Below are 17,334 nucleotides of genomic sequence, written 5' to 3'. Positions count from 1 at the left end.
TGTATCCTTGCCTCCTTTGTCATAGATTAGTTGACCATAGGTGCGTGGGTTTATCTCTGGGCTTTCTATCCTGTTCCATCGATCTATATTTCTGTTTTAGTGCCAGTACCATATTGTCTTGATTACTGTAGCTTTGTAGTATAGTCTGAAGTCAGGGAGTCTGATTCCTCCAGCTCCGTTTTTTTCCCCTCAAGACTGCTTTGGCTATTCGGGGTCATTTGTGTCTCCATACAAATTTTAAAGCTTTTTGTTCTAGTTCTGTAAAAAATGCCACTGGTAATTTGATAAGGATTGCATTGAATCTGTAGATTGCTTTGGGTAGTAGAGTCATTTTCACAAGATTGATTCTTGGGACAGTGAATAATGCTTGCATTTCAGGTGTGATCCCAGCAGCCCGTACATCCACCCGGTGGGCTGGTGCCAGAAGCAAGGAAAGCCCCTCACCCCTCCACAAGGTGACCCTGCAGCCTGAGCCAAGCCCCCCTCTCCCTGGTCCCTTACCAGTATCTCATTAGCTCGGTCTTTAGGGGGCAGGGTAAGGGGACAGATGTGGCCTGGAGCCTTAGCTTCTTTGCCTGGGAGTTGAGAACCCTCTGATCTTAGGAGAGGCCTGTCAAACCCTGACTCTGTTAAGGTTGAAGGGAAGGAAGTTAGTTGACCACCCCCCTCAGCAAGGGAGCAGGAGTCCAGAGCAAAGAAAGTGTATCCTTCCCTGTCGGGGTGTTACGCTGGCCCACATGCAGTAGGGGTTCAGATGGGACCGGGGCTCGAGCAACAGCCGAGGAGGGGGCTAGGGGCCAGGGTTCCCAGAAAGCCCTGTGAACTGTGAGGTGGTGTGCTTGCTTCTGCCTGGCACCCCTCTGCCTCAGGAGCCCCCTGCAAGGAGCAGGCTGTGGTGATGCCAGGGGACTTCTCTCCACGGGCCTTTGTCCTTTCCATGCCCCTGGTCCTGCTTGGAGGGGAGAGCTCCCCCAGTACACCTGGGTGCCTGGACATTGTGCTCATCCTCTCCTCCAGACTACCCAGACCCTGACAGCTTCTGTTGGGAGAAATATCTGGAAGAAACTGGGGCCTCTGCTGTGCCCGCCTGGGCCTTCAAGGTGGTGAGTCATCTCTCCCCGCCCTGAGCTGAGCTCGGGAAGGCGAGGAGCCCTCGGCCAGCCAGGATGGGGCCCTGGCCTCCCCCTTTGGCTGTGGTTTCCCCAGGCACAGCACCTGAGCTCCCCTCTTGGGGATTCAGCTCTGCTGAGATGGGCCTTGGCCTGAAGGCCGCTGTCCCCCTGCAGCGACCCCCGCACAGCTTCCTGGTCAACATGAAACTGGAGGCCGTGGACCGCAGGAACCCAGCCCTAATTCGTGTGGCCAGCGTGGAGGATGTGGAGGACCATCGGATAAAGGTGGCTCTGGGCGCCTCGGGCTGGGAGAGTGGACAGGCCAGTTGGGCAGGACTTCTGTAGGCTGCGTTGAGGTCAAGGGCATAGCATGAGCCAGACTTGAGGGAGGCTGTGCGTTGCAGGGAAGGGAGCTCTAAACTTGAGGCCGAAGATCTTGGGTCTCAGTCTGGCCTCATCTGTGACTTACTTTTGTGAGTCTGGACAAGTCACATCCCCTCTCTGAGCCTATAAAATGGGCCTAATAATCCTTGTCCTATCCAAGGATTGATGGGAGATGCCACTAACTTAAAGGGTGAAACGCTTGGCAAGTGTGGTGGCCAAGACAGATTCCTGTGGGGTTGGCCCCTTGGTTCTTCCAATCCAGGATCTTGCTTCTGACAGGCCCCAGGGATGGGGAGAGCCTCCTGGAGCCTGGAGGACCTCCCAGCTGAGCTGGGCTCCACGAGGAACACCTGACCTCCAAGGGCCTTTCCTCCCCAGCTCCACTTTGATGGCTGGAGTCACACCTATGACTTCTGGATCGATGCCGATCACCCTGACATCCACCCCGCGGGCTGGTGCTCCAAGACAGGGCATCCCCTGCAGCCTCCTCTCCGTGTGTACCCCTAGGGCCCTCTGACCCTCTCCTCCTGATGTCCAGCCCTGCCCCCGAGCTCTGGCACCCCTCTCCCTTCTATAGCGTGCCCACAGTGAGCTCTGGGGTCCCTCATCCTCCCTACCCCGGGGGTCTCTGCTACACATAGCAGTGCTTCTGGCCTCCCCAGTTTGCTGGGTTTGGAGCCTGGAGGTGTGGAGGGCCAAGCTCACTTGGGAGCATATGCTTAGGAGGTAGGTGTACCCCTGGGGAGTTCTCTCAGCGAGTAGCAGAGCCACACAGAGCATGCGCTGTGTTTGCTAAGGCAGCGTGGCTCCCTAAATCAAATCCTGGTCCCCTCAGCAGGCAGGGGTTAGAGGTCACCCACATCTGTTTCACATGTGGTGTTGATTCTTCTTGATTGTTCTCTGCATGTGGGCAGAGCCTAAAAAACATCACCAAAGTCTTGGGGGTAAAACTGAGAAACAAGAGTACCATGAAAATCTGCCTGATGTGGCTTCCGGGGGCAGCTGTGCCCACACCGGCTCTGAGTTGATCTCCCCAAGGGTTCTCCTCCTTTCAGAGAGTATGGCCTGCAGGTTTCCACAAAGTATATGAGAGACAAGCCCTCATTCCCCCAAGAGGGGCTGACATCCATATCCATCCAGGAAGTGGTGTCCCAGCCTGGTTCAGGGCCCCTTGTACCTGGGGAACTGGTTCCTAGTGCTGACCTTCCCTGCCCTGCATGACTCCTCTCCCAGCCCTGCCCCCACCGCCAGGACCCTGTGCTGACCCTTTTCTTCCTGCCCCTCCAGGACCCAGAGAGCCCAGGTCTGCCTCCCCTGGGGGCTGTCCCCCTCTCAGCTGTCGAAGCCTGCCACAGACCAGGACCTCCAAGTACAGCTTTCACCACCGGTGAGCGAAGGGCTCCTGCTAAGAGACCCTCGGGCATTGTTGCTCAGAGAGGGTCTGTTTTATACCCACTACGGGTGGCCGACCAGGGCCCACCCAGCCGCTCTCCTACTGGGGCCAGGGTTGGGAAGAGCTAAGTGGGAACAGTCAGATTCAGCCCATCTTAAGCCTTCTTCTTCTCCAGAAAGTGCCCCACTCCTGGTTGTGATGGCTCTGGCCACGTCACAGGCAAGTTCACAGCCCACCACTGCCTCTCGGGCTGCCCACTGGCCGAGAGGAACCAGAGCCGGCTGAAGGCAGAGCTGTCCGACACGGAGGCCTTGGCCCGTAAGAGGAACCTCTCGGGCTTCTCCCTAAGGAAGAAGCCTCGCCATCACAGCCGGTGCGGAGGGCAAGGGTGCAGGGCCTCGAGTCCTCCTGGGCCAGGGCAGGCCCTGATTCCCTGCCACGGACCTGGTCCCTCTCTCTCCAGGATCGGACGCCCTCCAAAGTATCAGAAGCTCCCACAGGAAGATTTCCCGAGTGAGTCCTGGGTCATTTATTCCTGTGTCCTCCGCCGCGTTCACAATGAGTACTTAGTAATTGGTGGGAGGAGTCACCAGGGGTGCCCAGGGCCGGAGAAGCTGGCAGGCAGGCCACCTCTGCATTCGAGATACTTGGGGATACAGAGCAGTGGCAAGACCACAGGGTAGGGCCTTGAGCGACCTCAGATTCCAGCCCCTTTTCATCCCTGGTTTTGCTGTGATTTTCCAGGAAAGACACAGAGCCTCTCTGGACTTCTGGTTCACTGTGAGGTGGGATGATGCCTCCAGCTCTGCTTTTCTCAATCTAGGCTTCCAGGGAGGGAGGCCATGGCTGTCACTTTCTAGCTGTGTGGCCTTGAGCAACTTAGTTAACATCTCTGAGCTTCAGTTTCCTCATTTGAAAACATGAATAGTATCTGCCTTTCCGGTGTCAATTACCTGAAATAATAATGGCTACTTTGCTGTTTATTGAGCACCTACTATGGGCCCTGCACCGTTTCAGATGCTTTACCTATACCGTTGCTGACTCTCACAAGTGGTCTGTAACATAGATGTCATTCTCTGCTGAGAGAAGAGGAGTGAGAGGTTGGTAGAGTGAGGTCATTTGCCCAAGGTCATTCGCCTCATAAGGGGCTGAGCTGGGCTTCAAACTCGGGTCTGACTTCTCCTGCTATCGCTGCTGGTACAACAGATGTAAGTTATCTGACCTACACGTCAGTTCGCTTTTCCACCTCCTTTGTCTTAGCTTGGCGGCAACAACCAAGTACCACAGACTGGGTGGCTTCAACAGAAGTGTACTTTCTCACACTTCTGGAGGCTGGAGCTCCAAGCTCAAAGGATCAACAAGTTTGGTTTCTTCTGAGGCCTCTCTCCTTGGCGTACAGACAGCCACCTTCCTGCTTGTGTCCCACATGGTCTTTGCTCTATGCCTGTGTGCCCCCAGGGTCTCTCCATGTCTCCAAAATTCCTTTTCTTATAAGGATACCAGACAGATTGGATTAGGGTCCACCTTATCAGCCTCATTTGAACTTAATCACCTCTTTAAAGGCCCTTTCTCCAAATACAGTCGCATTCTGAGGTACTGGAGATTAGAGCTTTAACATATCAATTTTAAGGGGCATGGGACACAGCTCAGCCCACGGCTCCAAGGGGAGGGACAAGGTGACCGAGCCCTCCACTGCATGATGAATTCATCTGTATCTTCAGCCACTGGCATAGGTCCTGATACACAGCAGTGATGCTGGGGATCTTGTTTCAGTTGAGTTGAATGCGCATCATTTTTTTTGTTAGATAGATAATTCTTTTGGCCACGCCTGGGGGCACACGGGATCTTAGTTCCTCGACGAGGGATCGAACCTGGACCCCTTGCAGTGGAAGCACAGAGTCCTAACCACTGGACCGCCAGGGAAGTCCCTGAATGCACATCACTTTAAGGCAAGAAGAGACCTTGAGAAATCACCTGGATCAATGCACAATTTCTGGGCAGGACCCAGACTATTCCAGTTCTTCAGGAACAGTCTCTGTAACCCAGGCAGTATTAGCACAGAGATTTAAAGCACAACCTCGAGGCAGACTGCCTTTTACATGCTGTGAGATCTTGAGCAGGTGAAGCCACCTCTCTGAGCCTCAGCTTCCTCATCTGTAAAATGCTAATAATAATAGTGCCAATCGGGCTTCCCTGGTGGCGCGGTGGTTGAGAGTCCGCCTGCCGATGCAGGGGACACGGGTTCGTGCCCCGGTCTGGGAAGATCCCACATGCCGCGGAGCGGCTAGGCCCGTGAGCCATGGCTGCTGAGCCTGCGCGTCCGGAGCCTGTGCTCTGCAAGGGGAGAGGCCACAACAGTGAGAGGCCCGCCTACCGCAAAAAAAAAAAATAAATAAAAAAAATAATAGTGCCAATCTTAAAAGGTGATGAGAGGCTTAAATGAGGTGGTCCATGTGAAGTGCTTGATAAACTGCAGGAATTATTAGTCCTGATGTCTTGCCTGACTCCCTCTTTTTTTTTTTTTTTTTTGCGGTACGCGGGCCTCTCACTGTTGTGGCCTCTCCCGTTTCCACCAGCTGGCTCTCCCAGAGGGGACACTTGTCACTCTGGATTTCGTTCCGGAGGAGACTTCTCACGCATCCGTGGGTAGACCTCCTCCCTGTGGGTTTGCTGGGAAACAGCTCCCTGGGGGAGACTGCCTGGAGAGGACAGGCCTCAGCTGTGCTCACTCTGTTCACAGGGCCATTCACGCCCCATGAGTGTCAGCAGTTGGAAAGAATGAGGAAACCGCAGTGATTTCCTTCCCCAAGCAGTTTATTTACAGATGGAGAAACTGAGGCCCATGTTAAATGACCTGCCCGGGACTAAAGAGCAAGTTAGTAAGGAACTAACCCCATTTCCTGATTCTGAGTCCAGTTTGTGTTTTCTATTATACTGCATTACCCCCACTGCCCCCCTGCCACTGTGGTCCCCCTGCCTTTCCGCAGTGCCTATTCAGCACACCGTTATTAACCTCCAATAATAATAGTGCTATAGACTGAACGTTTGTATCCCCCCCCAAATTCATATGTTGAAACCTAATCCCCAGTGTCATAGTATTTGGGGTGGGGCCTTTGGGAGGTGATTAGGTCATGAGGAAGGAGCCCTTGAGAATGGGATTAGTGCCCTTATAAGAGACCGCTTGCCCCTTCTGCCATGTGAAGACACAGTGAGAAGATGGCAGCCTGTGGGTCAGGAAGCAGACCTTCACCAGATATCGAATCTGTTGGTGCCTTGATCTGGGACTTCCAGCCTGTACCGTGAGGAATACATTTCTGTTGCTTTTAAGCCAAAAAAAAAAAAAAAAAAAAAGAACAAGAGGAGCTGTTTCTGACCTGCAGCTAGATGTTTTGCAGTTAGATAAGATATCACGGGTGCCTGCAAAAGCTTCTGTCCTGTGCTCTGGGGAAGAAAGATAAGGAGCAGCACAGCTCCCAGATTCCTCGCCAGCGTACATGGAGCACCAGACACAGGGCTTCAAAGAGGGACACCTGGGTGGACAGGAGGCCAGACCTGAGGGCAGGTAGATGAAGCGCTGGTGGCAGTAGCTGTCATGGGAGATCCGGGGTGCACCCCAAACGGGTTTGGGCTGATGAGCAGAGAGGCAGCAGGTGGGCCGAGTTACAGAAGAACAGTCAGTGGGGCTGGAAACGGGATCCCAGAGGCTCTGAGGATGATTGTGAGGTGCAAGGAGTCAGGGTGAAAGGCTGAAGCGAAGAGGAGGGATGCAAGGACGATGTGATGAGCATGGTGGGCCTGCAAGAGGAGGGCAGTGGGGTACCGCGTTCACGGGAGTCTAGAATTACCACCTGAACAGGATAGAGCCAGCTGTCTTGGGTTCTGGGCAGAGGCAGGGCAAGCCCCACGGGACAGTGGCCATGTGGCCCATCCAAGGCAGGTAAGGTGGGTAGGGGCCAGGTTTGCCAGAGTGGCCAGAAGTAGATGAAGTCCAATCAGACAGCCACCAAGCCTGGCCAAAGAGGAAGCCAGGTAGAACAGGGTCACTCACCAAATCGAAGAGCCGCTTGGAGGCTGGAGTCGGGAGCCAGGGGTTCCAGGTACAGATCAGGAAGCAGAGGGACAGGAAGCATGGCGAGTGGGTCAGGGGTCACCCCAGATGTGCCTGAGTAGACCGGGGTCTGGTACGCAGAGAATAAACTAGACCCGGCTGGGGACGTAGCGGGGAGGAGTGGAGCTCGAGACAGAGGCAGCGGGTAGGGGGTGCGTGTCAGACTGGGCAGGCTGATCCTGATTCTCAAACAGGATCCCCCTGAGGCTGCAAGAATGGGGGCCCAAAAGGACTTAGGAAAAGGAGGGCAAGCAGAATGGACTTTTTTTTCGGTACGTGGGCCTCTCACTGCTGTGGCCTCTCCCGTTGCGGAGCACAGGCTCCGGACGCGCAGGCTCAGCGGCCATGGCTCACGGGCCCAGCCGCTGCACGGCATGTGGGATCTTCCCGGACCGGGGCACGAACCCGTGTCCCCTGCATCGGCAGGCGGACTCTCAACCACTGCGCCACCAGGAAAGCCCCAGAATGGACTTTTGGTGTCCGGGCTGAGGTTGCTTGGATGTTGGGGGCCGTTTTGATACACGATATCTAGAGAGCGGTGTTTCTGGGATGCTGCAGCAGATCCAGGAGAGAAGAGCGTCCTCGAAGGGCCCAGGGTGATACAGCCTCAGAAGGATGGGGGTGGGGTCGTTCTACACAGTCTGTAACGTGAGGAACCCACTTTACCCCAAGGGGCGAGCACTGGATGAGGAGTCAGGAGATCTGGATCACTGCCTTGGCTCTGCAGGGCTGTCCGAAAGGGGCCATGGTCCTGCCCACTCTGCCAGCCAGCCTCTCAGGTGGCCTGGGGATGAGCGGGCTTCGGGGACCAGGTGAGCCTTCGGCCTCGGCCGCCAGCCTCTGCTTCTGCCTCTGCCTCTGCCTTCCAGCACTGACCGCTGACGTCATGCACCAGTCCCTCTTCATGTCGGCCCTGTCGGCCCACCCTGACCGGTCGCTGTCAGCGTGCTGGGAGCAGCACTGCAAGCTCCTGCCAGGAGTGGCGGGCATCTCGGCCTCGACAGTCGCCAAGTGGACCATCAATGAGGTGAGGGCCCCTCCCTCTTCCTCCCCCTCTGCTTTGCCCTCACCGCACCCTGGCAGGAGGGCTCAGGAAAGGCCCCTGTCGGGCAGAGGCCCACACCGCTCCTGACTCAACCTCCTGCGGTCCACAGTCCCTCCCAGCTGCTCAGTGGGGGCCTTGGCGGGGGACTGAGGGACTGTCTGATAGGCCCATCCTAGTGCACAGGGAGGAGGGCATGCTGCTAGTCGAGCAGGAGAGACAGGCTCAGGCCTGGGCCTCGGGAGCAAGGGGCCTCACCTCCCTCACCCAGCAGCATAGAGATGCAAGATCCTCTTAGGCTGATAGGAAAAAGCAACACTGCCATAGCCCAGGAGGCACCAAGGCCGGGTAGGCCCGCCTCCTCCCTCCTCTCCCGAGCCCCGTCCCCTTGGCAACACGTCTTCTTTGGTTTCCAAGGTCTTCGGCTTTGTTCAGACCCTGACAGGTTGTGAGGACCAAGCACGGCTCTTCAAAGATGAGGTAAGGTGCAAAGCGCAGTGTGGGGACAGAGGAGGGTCACCATCGTTGAGATAGCAGGACGCAGGAGCCCTCCCCAGCACTGCCCCCAGCTAGAGAGGGCCCTCTGTCGTCCCACCTAGGGGGACCAGTCATAGTGACCCACGTCTCTGGGAAAAATCTGGTACGCACCATGGCCCAGCTTGGGAACCAAACCCTCTGTTCAGACCATCCTCAGGAAGGAAACCATCCTGGAAACAGGATTCCATTCACAACAAAAATTGTGCTCTCTGCTCGAACTTTTGTTTTCCAAACTTAACTTCCTCGATGGCAGTCAATTAAAGTGTATTTTGACTGGCACAGCTATTGCCATTTACTGCAAGGACCCTAACACACACTTAAAATTAAGACCCAAAAGCTTACCAAAGTTGAGAAGCAGTGAGCTGTAGGTGAAAGACCACTAGTTTTGTGGACAGGTGGATTTGAATCCCATTTCTGCTGCTTGGAGCTCTTCTGAGTCTGCATCTTCTCATCCGTGAGATAGAGATGGGGAGTTCCCTGGTGGTCTAGTGGTTAGGATTGGGCGCTTTCACTGTCATGGCCCAGGATCAATCCCTGATTGGAGAACTGAGATCCCATAAGCCATGCAGCATGGCCAAAAAAATAGAGATAAAATGGGTATAATGATGACTGTCTTGCAGGGCCATGTGAGTGCTGGAAATGATGAGTGGATCACTATACCAGAATGTCTAGTGTAACTATATCATCAGCATCTATATTATTATATACCAATGCTGTAGAGTAATATACAAATCACATCACTGTAGCCACATGCCTGATACAGGGAGAGCTCAATCCATGGTGTTTCTGGCTTTCAATGTGTAGTTGTCCTCAAATAAAGGGCTTTATCATGACTCTCCTAATTCGTAGAGTTTGAAATTGGAAGGGACCTTTCAGTTTGTTTAGGTCTTCCTTCCAAAGAATACACACACACCCCTTAACCCAAGAGAGCATAGTTCCAGCTCCCCATAGATGCCACCTCCAGGTCAGGTGCCCAGGAGAAAGAAGTATATTCCTCTTTCCCTGGAAGAATCTCTTTATCCAGGCCCAACACAGACAGTTTCTTCATCGACCCTTGGGTGGTGGCGCTCCCAAACTCCTCCCCACTCTGGGTGCTTGCCTTCTGGGTTGATGATCTTATCAGAATGTGTCTATGCCCCGAGTTTCAGATGCCGTCTGACCAACACAGAACACACTGGGCTGCTGCTCCCCTGTATGTCTGATGCTTTTGTTTCTAAAAAGACTTTATTTTTTTTAGAGCAGTTTTAGGTTCAAGGAAAATTGAGAGGAAGTACAGAGAGTTCCCACGTACCCCCTGCCCCCTACACATGCACAGCCTCCCCCATTATCAGCATCCCCACCAGAGTGGGACCTTTGTTACAACCTATGAACTGACACCTAGATGTTTTGTTTTCTTAATGGAGTTAAAATATGCATGGAGTGAAATGCACACATCTTAAAAGTACAATCCTACAAGTTTTGTGAACTGTATACACCCTGAACCTAATATGTCAATCAAGATATAAAACATTTCCATCATACCAGAAAGTTCTTTCCTGGCCCCTTTCGTCAGCTCTCACAGGCAACCACTGTTCTAATTTCTAGCACCATAAATTAGTTTTACCTGTTCTTGAATTTCATATAAGTGGAATCATACAGCACGTACTCTTTTGCGTTTGTCTCTTTTCAGTGTAATGTTTTGGAGGTTCATCCATGTTATAGTGTACACCAGTAATTAGCTCCTTTTTATTTCTGAGCCGTGCTCTGTTTTGTGAAAATCCCACAGTTCTGTTAGTGGGCATTTGCATTGTTTTCTCCTTCTCCAGATTTGAACCCTAAGTTTTTGTTGGCAAACCTTAAGTTTGCACTAGCTTTATTACAGCCACATCACACCAGTTTGGAGTTCATCAAAGTCCCCCAAGTGCCTTTTCTGTCGATTATCTATTATAGTCTAACCAAATTTTCCAGTGTGTTACTTGTACCACTGGGTTTGTTTTTTTTTTTCAGTCTAATGTAAAACTTTACATTTATCCCTATTAAATGTTCTCTCGTTGGTTTCATAGTCTCATTGTTTTAAATCTTGATTCTGTCATCTCTGATATTCATAGGGCTTTCCAGCCTCATCCAACTTGTACATTTGAAAACTAAGCTTTCTGTGTCTTCCACCAAGTCTTCACTGCATGTGTATAATGTGACAGAGCAGAAGCACGTGACACCCATTAGCGATCTTCCTGTAGGTGACAACAGGTCACAAATCAACGCTCTTTGAGTGCAGTGGTTTAGCCAGCTGTGGCATCACCCCAGAGTTTGATCCTTGGGCATCCTCCCCTTTTTAGGAAAAGGTCTATCTCTCCCAGGAACATCTGCTGTGTATCTCAGTTCAGCATGATCTGTGAAACAAAAAAGCAATGGCAAAAGCGGGGAAGGTGTGCTGGTGGTTCACCGGCATCAAATAGAGTCTCAGGGTAGAGGAGGACCTTTGCAGGGTCTGAGAATTACCTTCTCCGGGATCTGGTCCATGTCATCCATTTCCCCAGGGAGGACCATGCTCCAAGGAATGGGCTTTCTCTGGCTGAACTGATGCTTTCAGGGAAAAGAGTCAGGATTCTTTCCAGCCGGGACACAGACCATTCATTAGAGGGATGCTTCATGAGTGAGAAATCAGAGCATATCGGATCGACGGTCTTAGGGGTAGTCTGTTCAGTCTGGTGGTTGGCACTGATGGGCCTAAGAAAAGTCTGCCCAGTCCTCCCTTTGTCACCTTTATGGTAGCTCTCATGCATTTGTTTAATTTACTTGGCAAATAATTATTGAAGTCTGCTGTGTGCCTGGCCCAGCATCATGTGATGAGGGCGAATTCCTTAGTCTTTCTGCCTCAGTTTCCTCATCTGTAAAATGGGGGTAATTAATACTGGTACTGCTTCAGAGGGGTGTTGTGAGAATTATTAAATCAGTTAATATACGAAAAGTGTTTAAGAACAGTGTTGGCCACGTAAGAAACACCATAGAAGTGTTTTGTTTGCCATGATTCTTAAGGAGGGAGCATAGGAGGGATGATACCTTTTCAAAAAAGGGGTCCCAGTACCCAGAGGAGGGGATTCTTCAAGCCAAATGGTGGGACCAGGAGCCACATGGCCCTCCTGCCCAGAGGCTCCGCAGCCCAGCCAGGCCCACCCGCTGAGAGAAAAGGTGCTTGTGCTCACCATACCCCACCCCAGCCCCATCTCCCGCCCTGGCTCTCTGCATCTCTTTCCCTCCTCCACAATGGGCTTCTCCCCTCCCTTTCCCTACCCATCTCCCTATCCCGGAGAATTAACAATTATTTGCTTCACCTATTTTTAGATGAAGCAGTTTTGTTTTGTTTTTCTTAAGAAAGGTTATTTATTTATTTATTTATTTGGCTGCATTGGGTCTTTGGTGCTGCACGCGGGCTTTCTCTAGTTGCAGCGAGCAGGGGCTGCTCTTCGTTGCGGTGCATGGGCTTCTCATCGCAGTGGCTTCTCTTGTTGTGGAGCACGGGCTCCAGGCTCACGGGCTTCAGTAGTTGTGGCTCGTGGGCTTAGTTGCTCCGCGGCATGTGGGATCCTCCCGGGCCAGGGCTCGAAGCCATGTCCCCTGCATTGGCAGGTGAATTCTTAACCACTGCGCCACCAGGGAAGTCCCAGATGAGGTAGTTTTAAGTAGATAATGGCCATCCTGACATTTCACCCCTGAGTACTTCAGCACGCATGTCTAAAAACTAAAGTCTTTCTCCACATAGCCACAACCTTGTTATCCCACTGAACAAGTGGACAGTAGCTCCTTTATATCACCTAATACCCAGCCTGTATTCAAATTTCCCTGCTCATGCCCAGAGTATCTTTTGCAATTGGTGTTTTTGAGCCAGGACCCAAGCAAGGTCCACACAGTTGGTTTCGGTTGTTATGTCTCTTAAATATCTTCTATTCTAGAATAGTTTCCTCTCCTTTTTTTAATTTATTTTTTATTTTTTATTTTTTTTGCAACATTGGAAACAGTCTTGGTGAATGTGAACTTCTAGATCTGTCTCACTGGTTCCTTGTGGTGTCGTTTAACTAGGCCCACTCTCCCCTGTGTTTCTTGTTTTTTTGCGGTACGTGGGCCTCTCACTGCTGTGGCCTCTCCCGCTGCGGAGCACAGGCTCCGGACGCGCAGGCTTAGCGGCCATGGCTCACGGGCCCAGCCGCTCCGTGGCATGTGGGATCTTCCCGGACTGGGGCACGAACCCGCGTCCCCTGCATCGGCAGTCAGACTCTCAACCACTGCGCCACCAGGGAAGCCCTCCCCTGTGTTTCTTATAAACTGGATGTCAGGTGCAGAGGTTGGTTAGATTCAGATTTAATCTCTCTTTTTCTCTCTTCCTCTCTTCCTTCCCCGCCCCCCCTCCCTTCTCAAGAATAGCTCACAGGTAACATGGTAGCGCTCAGCCTGCAGCACGTGGGAATGCCCTCGGTGTCTGCTTATTTACTATTCGCAGTGCCAAGGTTGTCCCTTATGTGGGGACAGCAACAGCAGGTATTTTGAAGCCGCTGTCAGTGAGGACTCAGAGGACATTATGTAAACATATACTGAAATCCAGACCAGCCAGCGGAAAGAGAGAGAGCTAGAGCGCATGTGCGTGCATGTGTGTGTGTGTGTGTGTGTGTGTGTGTGCGCGCGCGCGTGGACGTGGGGAAACCAGTGGATATCTTTCTTTCCTTCTCTCTCCCCATTGCTTCTCCCTGTTTTCCTTCCTCCTCCCCTCCCCCTCCCTCCTGTTTCCCTCCCCCCATCTGTCCTTTACTCCTGTTTTCTTTCTCCCTCTCCACTCCCCACGCACACCCCCTCCTTCCCCGTGACCCTCCCCACCTTCTCCGCTTTCCACCTCCCTCCCGCAACTCCTCAGATGATTGACGGCGAGGCCTTCCTTTTGCTGACACAGGCGGACATTGTGAAGATCATGAGTGTCAAGCTGGGCCCAGCCTTGAAGATCTATAACGCCATTCTCATGTTCAAAAACGCCGACGACACCTTAAAGTGACTGGCCCGGGGCCGGTCTCTTAAATATCTCCCTCTGCAGCGGCTGCTTCCTTCCCGGCTTGAGCTCCTCACATCCCATCCGTGCCCCTGCCACCCTCTGTCCCTTATCAGGGGTGGTCCTTCTCTCCGGGGCTGCCTTGTACGAGGTACACGGAAGCAGAGGAACCCTGGGGAGGATGGAGTCCTAGCCCCCGAGTCCTAGAGCTCATCTGCCACCGGGCACAGCGGTGAGGGTGAGACTGGGCGGGGCGGGGGGGGGTGGGGCGCCACTGATGGAGAAGTTTGAAGGTGCCCCACCCATGGCGGCCCCGCATCTCCAGCGACTTGTTTCATCACCAAAGGGTCTTTCTCTCAGCCGTTAAGAACAGTCTGGTAGAACAGGAGTCCTCCAATCTCAGGCCCTTTTCTCTTTGCCATCTCTCTACGCTCTTGCTTCCTTTCCTCCTATCAGGAAGCGACCCTGCCGAAAATGTATTTATTCAAAAAGACACCTCCCCTCTTTCTGTCTGCTGGTTTTGCTGCCCACATCCTGCTGCCTGGTTTCCTGGGCACAGCCCAGCCAGACCCCGTTGGCTCTTACCCCTTAGATGGGTGAGCCCCAGAGATATGTCTTCATAGGATCCACTGGGAGGCTTTGGCTGCCTTTCTCTTTTTTGCCTGGAAGTGGGGGATTCTGAGCCAGGATGCCTTCTTCAACACGCCCAGTTCTGGACCACATGGTATTTTAGTGTCCCACGCCCCATCCTGTTTCCAGTAGAGTGGGTGGTTAGAACCTGTTTAACTTCTGTAGCAGAGGTTAAGGTTCCACGATGTCCCCCTTACACCCCTTCTGTGTCAAGTGTGGAGAGGAGGCACCCTGGCTGGCTAGGTGGGTGAGGCCAGCCCCAGGATACATCATATAACCTCGGGCCTTGGGCCAGCAGGGCAGTCCGGCAGGCATGGTGGCTTTCAAAGCTGGGTATAGCATCCTTCTCTGCAGCCATGGGTCTCAGCCAATGTGTTGCCCGGGGGGTAAGGGCCCTATGCCTGCCAGGCCTCCTGCCGTGGGGATGTAGCACTCTGCCTGGCACATACACCCCATGGCATCACATTCAACCTGTCCCTTAAATGTCTTGCTCCTGGGGAGTCTTACAAACACCCCTTGAAGTTGGGAGTTGGGAAGAAGGTGAATTCTATCTTCGAAGTCTCCATGCCCCTTAAGCCTCTCTTACCACTCTCCATCTGTCTTGCACTGCCAGCCAGGTGCCTGCCAGCGCTCTGGGACTTTGACCTTTCTGTCCAAGAGGGGGCCTAGCCTCCACTGAGCCATGGCCAAACCCGCCTCCCAGCCTACAGGGGCGGGGGCAGAGGCCACGGCAAGAGCCAGCCCCACACATGGAGGTGCGGAGCCACCGCCAAGCTCCTGTGGAGCCGGGGGCCTTCCCCAGACCCCTCCTGTCCATCATGTGATGTGTTTGTGCGGGTGCGTGTAGGGCACCCTTGGAAGTGTTTGACAGGGTGCAGGTGTGAGGCTCGGTGCTGGGAAAATGTCAAGGGCTATTATTGTTAAAATATGAAGCTTTATCTTTGGGAAACCCAAAGCTCTGTTGAGTCCCTGCCCCAGTCCAGGAGGGAACCTTCTGTCACAGAGGCAGCTTGGCCAGGGCAGCCATTCAGCTCTCCCAGCTGAGCTGCCGCAGGGCTGCAGACGGTCCTCAGAGGCCCTGCCTTCCTGGGAGGGCTCGGCCGGGCCCTGCCTCGGGCTGGGGGTTGGGTTTACAGAGGCTTGGGGCCCCCTTGGCCAGGAGTAAGGAGGAGCGAGCTGAGCCTCTCTCTCTTGGTTGCTTGGGTGGCAGTAAAACCCACCAGCTCCGTGGCCTCGTGTGCTTCTTGTGAAGCTGGGGAGAGATGCTCGTTGACTCTGGTGTGAGGAGAAGACAGCAAGCACACACAGCTGTGCTGTGGGGCCTCTCCGCTTCTAAGGAGCGCAGCTGGGACGGCTGTGCCATGTGGGTCTGTCCACCACCATCCTAATGCTTGTCTACAGGAGAGACAGGATGGACCAAGGGCCTTGGAGAAAAGGACCCCCAAGCCTCCGAACTTGGAGGCCTCAGCACTGTCTGCGCCAACATCAAACTCTGGAAAGAAACCAAATCATAAAAAAGGGGGAAAGAAATCTGCCTTCTGTCCACCCCGCCGCCCCTTCACCCCTATCCCTTCCCCAAATGAGATCATTGCACCTTGACCTGGGGGCGCGCGGTGAGGGGTGAGGGGAGGGAGTTGGCACCACTGCCCTGTGCCCTCCGCCCTGCTCTCCCGCGGCAGGAACCACATACCCTTTGGCCCCGGCAGCCTCTCCCAGCCCTTGCCCAGCCCCGGCCTAGGGCAGTGAGACGCTTTCTGTTTAATTTATGAAGCAGAGAGAATGATCCCAGAGTTCAAAAATGAAGCCTGTTTGCACTTTCATTCACATGCACTTTGGTGGAGTTAATGTTTTTTGTACTTGCCTCGTGAGAGAGAGTGTGTGTGTGTGTGAGAGTGTTCGTGTGTGCATGCACACACATGTGCGTGTTCTTTAAGAGAATCCTCTGGTTAAAGATAAAGTCACTCTTGAGAGAGCAAAAGTGACAAACAAAATGTGGTGTATTTTGTCAGTGTATTGAAACAACATAAATAAACCTGAAGAACGGGATGATTTGCTATCAGAGTCTGTTTCTCTTTTCATGATCCAACATCCAGAAAACACAAAATGAATATTGTGCCATTACTGAAGAGGATAAAGCATTCTGTTTGCTGTTAGGGGTCCTAAAGAAACTGATTTTTATTCTATTTTAAAGATAAAAAACAAAGGATAAAGATAAATGGGTATACTTGTCAACACCGAGAAATGTAAACAATGGGAACCCCGTGAAAACAGTGTGAAAATGACCTGATCCTTGACAGTTTATAAATGGTCAAGGGCAGAAAATTCAATGAAGCCTCTGGTTTTTAAAATAACCTCAAATTTTGGGGTGGGGAAATGTCAAGCTGAACAGTTAGAATTTGTTAAGGTTCCCAGAGATAGTATGAGCTGATGGGGAAGTGGCAGAAATATTCAATCACATCAATGCCTTTCTGTCAACATCCCTAATTCCTTTGCCCCACTGCTGTAGCCAGACTACTTGGCTAGAATACCAACCATGGAGCTGTCCAAGAGCCCATCGTCTCCACGCCTTAACCAGGAACTTACCGAGTCGATTGGTGCCATGGTTGACTGATGATCTCTGGCTTCAATGTCAACCCTTAGGGCTGCCCAGGAAGCAGCTGGAATTGGGGGGGCGGGTGGTGGATTAGGTTTGACTTCCCTTTTCATGCTCCTCAAACCTACCCCATCACCTTCCTAGTTGTCTCAATAGATGTCCTCACCATCTATGTCACAGAGAAAATGGGGGTCCTCAGAAGGAATACCCCACCTTCCAGCCGCCTCATCGTCCAGCCCCCTCCTACCTACATCCATCCCTACTTCTTTTCTACTATCATAGTGGAATAATTGATCCTTCCATTTGTCCAAAGTTAATCGTCTACCAGCCATGGCTGCTATAAAAGGAAAAGAAACACTGAGTGACAAGTAGGGACCTTTGGAAATTTCAAATGTGATTGCAGAGATACTTCAATACAAGGGTTGAAAGATAAAGTTGATATTGCTGCAAAAGTGGAATAAAAAAAGAGATGAGGGGCTTCCGTGGTGGCACAGTTGTTGAGAGTCTGCCTGCCGATGCAGGGG

The 17,334-nt window shown here is 52.7% G+C and overlaps 1 protein-coding gene across 14 annotated transcripts in view; it reads left to right on the top strand.

The window, feature by feature from the left end:
• The window catches only part of L3MBTL1 (L3MBTL histone methyl-lysine binding protein 1), a 38,823-nt gene extending 22,562 nt beyond the window's left edge, over positions 1-16,261 (top strand). For 4 of the 14 annotated variants that reach the window (XM_081257359.1, XM_081257349.1, XM_081257354.1 and 1 more), the window contains exons 13-21: positions 379-455; positions 1,018-1,103; positions 1,287-1,397; positions 1,875-1,989; positions 2,784-2,883; positions 3,065-3,402; positions 7,867-8,024; positions 8,457-8,519; positions 15,619-16,261. In XM_081257359.1, coding sequence (XP_081113485.1) covers positions 379-455; positions 1,018-1,103; positions 1,287-1,397; positions 1,875-1,989; positions 2,784-2,883; positions 3,065-3,402; positions 7,867-8,024; positions 8,457-8,519; positions 15,619-15,816 — 1,246 coding nt within the window. In that variant the 3' untranslated portion in view covers positions 15,817-16,261. Of the gene's footprint in view, positions 1-378; positions 456-1,017; positions 1,104-1,286; positions 1,398-1,874; positions 1,990-2,783; positions 2,884-3,064; positions 3,403-7,866; positions 8,025-8,456; positions 8,520-8,638; positions 8,815-9,196; positions 10,618-13,458 lie in introns of those variants that run through there. The other 10 variants (XM_081257351.1, XM_081257357.1, XM_081257352.1 and 7 more) reach the window with 7 other exon arrangements.
• The last annotated feature ends 1,073 nt before the right edge of the window (positions 16,262-17,334 follow it).

The sequence above is a fragment of the Mesoplodon bidens genome, assembly GCF_964165515.1.
Source record: "Mesoplodon bidens genome assembly, chromosome: 15".
Lineage (NCBI taxonomy): Eukaryota > Metazoa > Chordata > Mammalia > Artiodactyla > Ziphiidae > Mesoplodon > Mesoplodon bidens.
This window is presented reverse-complemented; position numbering and strand designations above follow the sequence as displayed.